At 35.1% G+C, this 8205-nt stretch overlaps 1 protein-coding gene across 1 annotated transcript; it reads left to right on the forward strand.

Annotated features, from left to right (window-relative positions):
• Positions 1-383: 383 nt before the first annotated feature.
• LOC110347133 (vomeronasal type-2 receptor 116-like) lies at positions 384-8205 on the forward strand. Its single transcript, XM_021250083.2, has 4 exons — positions 384-1170; positions 1904-2131; positions 2469-2592; positions 6816-8205. The coding sequence occupies exons 1-4, from the start codon at positions 388-390 to the stop codon at positions 7736-7738; spliced, it is 2058 nt and encodes a 685-aa protein (XP_021105742.2). The 5' UTR covers positions 384-387; the 3' UTR covers positions 7739-8205.

The following is an 8205-nucleotide window of genomic DNA, read 5'->3' on the forward strand; positions in this document are numbered from 1 at the left end:
GGTGGAATGGGAAAAAATGAAAATATCCTTGTTGTCATTATCAGGTGATAATGACAGGGTGAAAGAAGAAGATTGTGTCATTCACTTTTCAAAAGGGTATAGTCAAAAGAGTAAGTACACATAGATTTAATGGGTTGCTCAGAGTTACTTTTTCTGTACACAAGGAGGAACACAAAGGTTTCTGAAAGTCTGGATCTCATTGGTTATTTTCTGAAAAAGGTCTTAGGAAGATGATTAGAAAGATAGAATGAGGAAGTATCCCTTTCTATCACTTCAAGCTACTACTTAGCAATGTTCAGGTATGAGTTTGGGCCTTATACCACCAATCTTCATCATATTGCTTCCAATTTTCTTTCCTTTTAGGTTTCCTTTGGATCTTATGATCCTATGCTGAAAGAAAATGGCCAGTTTCCTTCTCTCTATCAGGTGTCCCGAAAGGAGACATCTCTGGCTCTTGGCATGGTTTCCTTGATGCTTCATTTCAACTGGACTTGGGTAGGACTTGTCATTACAGAAGGTCATAAAGGTCATCAATTTCTTTCCGATGTGCAAGCAGAGATGTCCAGGAACAGAGTCTGTGCAGCATTTGTGAAAATGCTTCCAACTCCCCTTGCATCCTATATGCCAACTGCACATCAACATACTATCCTGACTGGGGAAACATCACTGGTAACTGTGGTTGTAATTTACTATGATATTGATGGTCTAAATGATTTAAACTATGCTATAGAGTCATATATAGCCACATGGAGAGTCTGGATCACAAATTCACAATGGCATGCTGACATGGCTGGGAAAAATTTTATACTTGACTCATTCCATGGGACTCTGATTTTTTCAAACCGCCATGAGGAAATTTTGGGTTTCAAAAATTTTATCCAGTCAGTTAACCCTTTCAAATACCCAGAAGACACTTACCTCACTACTTACTGGTTCAATAATTTTCATTGTTCATTCTCTGATTCTGATTGCACATTGAAGGACTGTACACCCAATGCCTCTTTGGCATGGCTGCCTGTGAATCGTTTTGACATGGCCATGAAGGATGGGAGTTACAATATATACAATGCTGTGTATGCAGTGGCCCATGCCCTCCATGAGATGCTTCTTCAACAAGTAGGAATGCCACCAGTGAGAAACAGAAAAGCTGTGGTGTTTTCCCCCTGGCAGGTAATGTTTCTTCCACTGAATGGCACACAGACTGTCATCAAAGTTCATTCCTTAAATTATCCCACTTGTGCTGTATCCATGAAGTTTATAATCTTCACTCCCAAACTACAAAAAATTTCATAGCAGGCTCATTGCTAAGGAGGTAAATCTTGAGCTTGATAGAAATAACCATCAGGGAATCAGTGGCAAGGAGGAAATGTAAGGCAAGATCATTCCTTGGGTGTAAAGGATGCTAATGCCTCGCCCACCTAGTGCTTCATTTTAAAACCTAAACATTTCCCAAGAATTACTTAAAGTGCAACAGGAAAACTTAGTTTTTTATGAACATATATAGTATCAAACCCTACAGTGGATGTATTATATGAATTTTTCATTTAATTCTGCAATTGCTTTCAGTATTGATAACCTCATTTAACAGACAGATACCATGGGAAAAATCATACAACAAAATGGATGTTGGAAGCTTTGATTGCACAGTGGATTTTTGTCTAACACACATGTAAAGTATTTGTTTAAATGGCATTGGATCAAATACTTTTACTGAAATTGATTTTTAATAACATATTTAGATATATTTGTTCTCAGTAGGATGTTATGTGTGCCGTAGTTTATTAGATGCCAAGGTTAAAGTGGCAATATGAAAAAGGAGTTTATTCTTTCTTCATTAATTCATTCTTTGTTTTCTGTCTCAAACATGGATTTTTTTCACTATAGAATGATGTGTTTGTTTTAGTTGCACCCCTTTCTGAGAAACATCCAATTTAAGAATCCTGCTGGAGATCAAGTGAATTTGGATGAGAAAGGGAAACTGGATGCAGAATACGACATTCTCAACTTTTGGAACTTCCCAGAAGGCCTTAGACTTAAGGTCAAATTAGGAACGTTTTCCTCACATGTTCCACTTGTGCAACAATTGTCTTTATCTGGGGATATGATAGAGTGGGCCATAGCAATTCACCAGGTATGTTTGACCTAATCATATTGCACTTTGTTATAATCAACATATTGTTGAAGGTTTTGGGCCCCAATTTTGCTCAGGAAATGGTCATGTAGATATTGAACAGCTGGATTTTCAATTTGAAAAATTTTCTTATTTACCAGCTTTGTGATAAGCAGAAAAGGAACATGTTTATTTAACTATATGTTTGCAAATATTTACATATTTCTTCTTATTAACTAACTATTCCATTTAACTATATAATCAAATTTATGTGTATACTCAAATTGAGTTTATTCCTCCTATTCTAAAGGAGTAAGCAAAATTCTAAAATTTTCCCCAAATATATTTTTTCCCTTAGATTCCCCGCTCCATATGCAGTGAGAGTTGCAATCCTGGATTTAGGAAAACTCCTCAGGAGGGAAAGGCTGCCTGTTGTTTTAATTGTATCCGTTGTCCAGAAAATGAAGTGGCCAATGACACTGGTAAGAGTGTGTCTTGAGGGGTATTTTAAAAAAAAATTTTATTTATTTATTTTTTTGGTACCAGGGATCAAACTCAGGTCCTTGCGCTTGGGAGGCAGGCGGCGGAACCACTGAGCTAAATCCCCAGTCCAAGAGTGTGTCTTAATGGAAAAATTATCTTTTTTTCTTTAGTTTGTTCTGCTCAGTACTATTACCCATTAAAATACTCCCAGTTTGTCCCTTTAACTACACACTTTCATTCATCTTTTTCTTTTCATTTGGTGTTTGTTTGTTTTGACATTGCTGTGGATTGGATGGAGAGATCCTCTCCCACTGAGCTTCATTCCCAATCATTTCTATTTTGGTATTTCGAGACAGAATCACATAAACTGCTTAGGCTGGACTCAAGTTTGTAATTTTCCTGTTTCAGTCTGCTGATTAGCTGGGATTACAGGTATGTGCCACTACACCTGGCCATTTTGATTCATTTTTCTAGACCTATGAAAGCATTGTTTTTAAAAAGAAAAACAAAACAAAACCCTCTCCATAATCCAATGACTTCTAACCTTCATCTCCATCATAAAGTTTAACATAAAATATTACTAAACACCAACTCTTTAGTTTCTTCCAAACTAAATTTAAAGTGCAGTTAAGACAAAGATTTTGCATGTCCTCGTTTTCCAGTTCCTATTTTTTTTTTTGACACAAAGCAGGAGCTCACAGGTATTGTATTTGGTTCAAGACAAAGGCATGTCCTTGGTATACAACATATTTGTAGTACAGCATAACCTCAGTTACTAGGATTTTATCCCTGCTAACCTTGAATTCTTAGGTGAATATGAGGAAAATCCTTTGTAATGAATTATGGTTTGTGCCATGTAACTGCAATGACAACATGCAAAAAGAATAAGATATTTAAAAAGTGATGATATTTATAATTTTTAGGAGAGAGTTAAAGACATTTTACAACAGTGATAGAATTAGTGTTTTATGAGAAATGTGAGGGGTGACATACATTTTTAGAATTAGTACAAGTGGCCAAAGTGCTATATTTTCCCCTACAATTTTTATTTACTTTTTGTCTATGTTAAAAAATTATTTCTAATTGGCATTTTTATTAGTACATGTTTGCAGAACATAGTGGCCAAATTCACTGTGACAAGTTGGTACATACGCATATTGTGTCTATTTTTTCATCCCCTTTCCCTCCTTTTCTTCACCCTTCCCTCCATCTCTCTTCAAAGAACCTAAGCTAGTGCTCCATGTAATTAAAACACAAATAATATGAGGATGGGGCTTGAGACATGGGGCAGCAAAGTTACAGAAACCAATATGGAATATTTTTGTATACCACAAGTACCACTTATCATAAATTCCTGAATTTGTTATAAATTATGACACGTTGAAATTACCTCTATACTGGATGTATTCCAATTTGTTTTTGTGGCTCATGTGTGTTTTGATCGCAACACACTAAGTATGATTTAAAATTTGCTTTGAAATAAATCAAGACTGACCATAAGATGTACTATCTACTTCATTTGGATATTTGTTGTTGATAAGGTTTGGGGATATGGTAGTTGTTTTTTGGTACCAGGGATCGAACTCAGGAACTTGTGCTTGTGATGCACATCTGGTGCCACTGAGCTAAATCCCCAGCCCACATGATACTTTTATCTAAATGTTTCATGTATGTATATGAAGATCAATGCACCCAGCAATGTCAATTACTTTATGTTTCCTGTTTATTAAATATAATTCATGACAATTTGTAGTTTATAGAATAGATTAAGACACAAATTAAAAATCATCTGAAATTGAAAATATTACTTATCAAATCCTGTGAGTTGCACCTTAGGGACAAATGTGTATTTAATATTTCATTTTACATACCATTACAAGCTCTTATGTATATTTAAATGAACAAGGGCTGAAGTTCTTCCTGTGAAATATTCATTATAAAGTAAAAAATGAAAAGCAAATTGTATGCAAAAATAGAAGATAGGAGCAATATGATAGGGATTTTTAAGAAATTAAAAGAAATATGTAGGGAAACAATTAAGTTGACTCTGGTAAAAAATAATTAACAATGGTTGATACTTTTTAACAAGAAGGAAGAAAAAATATCACAAAACACCATAATACCATGATTAAAAGAGGGTCATTTGTAGAGATATACAGGAAATTTATTGTATAAAATATAATATTAATAATTTTGAATCAATTGATTTGAAAGTTGACTTTAAATTTAGAAAATCACAAGAAAAGTAAGCAAATCAGTCCTAAGGAAAAGATCGCTATAGTATCAAGTCTATTAACAAATTTGAGTTAGTATTTTAGTCTTTTTGCACAATTTTACTGTGAATTCAGACTATCAATAATGAAATTTATAATTATTCTACAACATTCCAATACTCACTGAAATTCTTTCAGAAAAAATTAAAAGGGGAAAAAAATTTATTTTAAGAGAATAGCTAAATTCTATTACTCACATCTGGCAATGCCACTGTATAAAATAGTTTATAGGCTACTTTCCTTGTCCATCTAATTTCATGTACTGTGTTCTATTTGAAATTGAGATCTATATTTTCAGGAGGGCACACAATCACAAAATTAAATTTATGATTGAGTTTATAATTGAGTGTACTAGTTTCTTGGAAAATAGATGTAATATTAATAAATGAAGAAATGCATAATAACATCAAACATCTGTTTAGGATAATACATAAACAACAACAAAGCAATTCTTACTACATTAAGAGTAGGTAGAAACTGTATAAATCCCATCAATTATACTTATATAATGCTAAAACAATTCTCACATTTTGTGGTTCAATTTTGACAGCAGGAGTGAGAGAAGAATTTTTTATGTCACCACTTTTACTCATAATCACTGGATGTTTGGGCCAACTCAATAGAGTCAAGAAAACACAGTCTGGAATTTAGCTCAGTAGCACCGTGCCTGCCTTGCAAGTGCAAGATCCTGAGTTTGATCCCCAGTACCTCAAAAACAAAAAAAAAATAAAAAAACTCAAACAAACAACCCTCCCCAACAAAACATCCAAAAATATATTGAACAGGACAAAATATAAACTGATAATAATTTTCAATGGTATTATTGTGTATGTATAAAGCCCACAAAAATTAATGAATTAATTGTTGACTTTAGTCAAGTTGGAATACAAGATTAATTTTAAAATGTATTTCTGCATCTGAGCCATGAACCATTTATAGATGAAATTTTAAAAAGTGACATTTTCTACATTTTAAAAGTATTAAATATCTAGTGAAGGCCCAGAGCTTTAGCTCAGTGGCATCATGCCTGCCTTGCATTCAATGCCTAGTACCAAAACAAAAACAACAACAGCAGTGACAAAAACAGTGTTATAAATACATAGTCAAGTATCCTGTAAGGGTTTTGAAAATAACATTATTAAACTATAAAAAATATTATGAACAAAAACTTGTAAAAAGTGGTTCGGTAATCATGTTTCTAGATGGAAAGTTTCAATAACTGCAGAATGTTAGTACTTTCAATTTGATGTACTGATTGAATTCAAATGTAGTAAAAATTTCAATCTTTTTTTGGTGAAAACTACATTTATAGGGTAGCACAACTTTGCAAGACATTAAGTACTACTGGTCTCCTGGAAATTAGCAAATTGTATTGGTTTCTGAGCAACTGATTGGTCAATAATGAATATCCCAAGCATCACTTAGGCAGGGTTCATTGAGATAGGTAGGTCTTTTACTGCTTTGAGAATACAGGAAAACACATTTATAAAAATGGTAGGATAATTAGAATAAATAGTATCACTGTTCACTACACCACAAAGAAACAAGTAGTATTAATTAGGAGTTATTGTGTATATAATATTCTTTTCCTTTGTGTCTAGAAACGTAAAGGAGAAACCAGCCTTGGTGGCACATACTGGCTATTCCAGCACCCTGGGAGTGAGAAGTGGGAGGATTTCAACTTTGAAGTGGTCAGAGCAATGTACTGACTTAAGGAGATTCTGACTCAGTATAAAATAAAATTTTAAAAAGTTAGGAGTATAGATTGATAAAATACCCTGAATACAACACCCAGTACTGAAGAATTTAAAGTAAAGAGACAGAAAAAAAGACAAGAAAAACAGAATCTGACAAATTTAGTTTAACAAGTCCATTGTGCTTCTGGAGGTGAGTCTGTGAACAAGAGGGAACTAATAAACTTGAACTAATGACAGTTTAAATTTTACTAGATATGGAAGAATGTGTGAAATGTCCACTTCATCAATATGCCAACATTCAGCAAAACCACTGCCTCCAAAAATCGGTGACTTTTCTGGCTTACGAAGACACCTTGGGAATGACACTGGCTGGCACAGCCCTGAGTTTCACTATTCTCACAGTTACTGTTCTTGGGCTCTTCGTGAAACACCGAGACACTCCCGTGGTCAAGGCCAATAACCGGGCACTCAGTTACATTCTGCTCATCTCCCTCTCCTTCTGCTTTCTCTGCTCCTTACTCTTCATTGGCCGTCCTAACACGGCCACCTGCATCCTCAGGCAGACCACATTTGGAGTTGTGTTTACTGTGGCTGTTTCCACTGTCTTGGCCAAAACCATTACTGTGGTTCTGGCTTTTAAGATCACTCTACCAGGCAGAAGGATGAGGCAGGTGTTACTATCAGGGGCACCCAACTCCATCATTCCCCTCTGCTCCCTGATTCAATTCACTCTCTGTGGAATCTGGATGGGAACAAATCCACCCTTTATTGATACAGATGTACACTCTGAACATGGCCGCATCATCATTGTGTGCAACAAGGGCTCCCTCGCTGTCTTCTACTGTGTCTTGGGATACTTGGGCTCCCTGGCCCTGGCAAGCTTTACTGTTGCTTTCATGGCCAGAAACCTACCCGACACATTCAATGAAGCCAAGTTCCTGACATTCAGCATGGTGGTGTTCTGCAGTGTCTGGATCACTTTCCTCCCTGTGTACCACAGCACAAAAGGGAAGGTCATGGTGGCCATGGAGGTCTTCTGCATCTTGGCCTCCAGTGCTGGCCTGCTAGGCTGCATCTTTGCCCCTAAGTGCTACATTATTTTGTTAAGGCCAGATAGAAATTCCTTACATGAATTCAGAGATAAAACACACTCTGGGAGAAAGAAGCCTTCTTAAGTTAAAGCACATCTTTTTCCTAAAATATGTGGAGGGTCAACACAAATCTGCACTATTTTTTTCTTTTGGCAGTCAGATATTAAATTACAAGATGCTCTTGACTTAAGTGAACAACTGACCCTTCTTTTCATAATTTTTTCATAGGGTAACTCTCACCTGCAGATCACTATATTTTTGAATTGCCTTAATTTTTTTCTCTTCAAGGAGAACCATGATTTATAATTTGCTGGTTTTATAGTATGTTTTTATAGCTTGCTATGTATTTCTCTAACAATCGCCTTTTAATATTCTGGCTGGTTACATGTTATAACAAAAACTATTGAATTTTAAGTGGCAATGTACTGAATTTATACAAATGTTAATTTAGGGGATGAACATGTAGTGTGCTGTTGTAAGTTTTTCTATCAATGTTGGCTAAATATTTCCATTTTCTTGCTTAATCTTCCTTTATTAATATGAGACATGTA

The sequence above is a fragment of the Heterocephalus glaber genome, unplaced genomic scaffold (genome assembly GCF_053883595.1).
Source record: "Heterocephalus glaber isolate CG9 unplaced genomic scaffold, H.glaber_assembly_v1.0 deba00001140, whole genome shotgun sequence".
Taxonomy (NCBI): Eukaryota; Metazoa; Chordata; class Mammalia; order Rodentia; family Bathyergidae; genus Heterocephalus; species Heterocephalus glaber.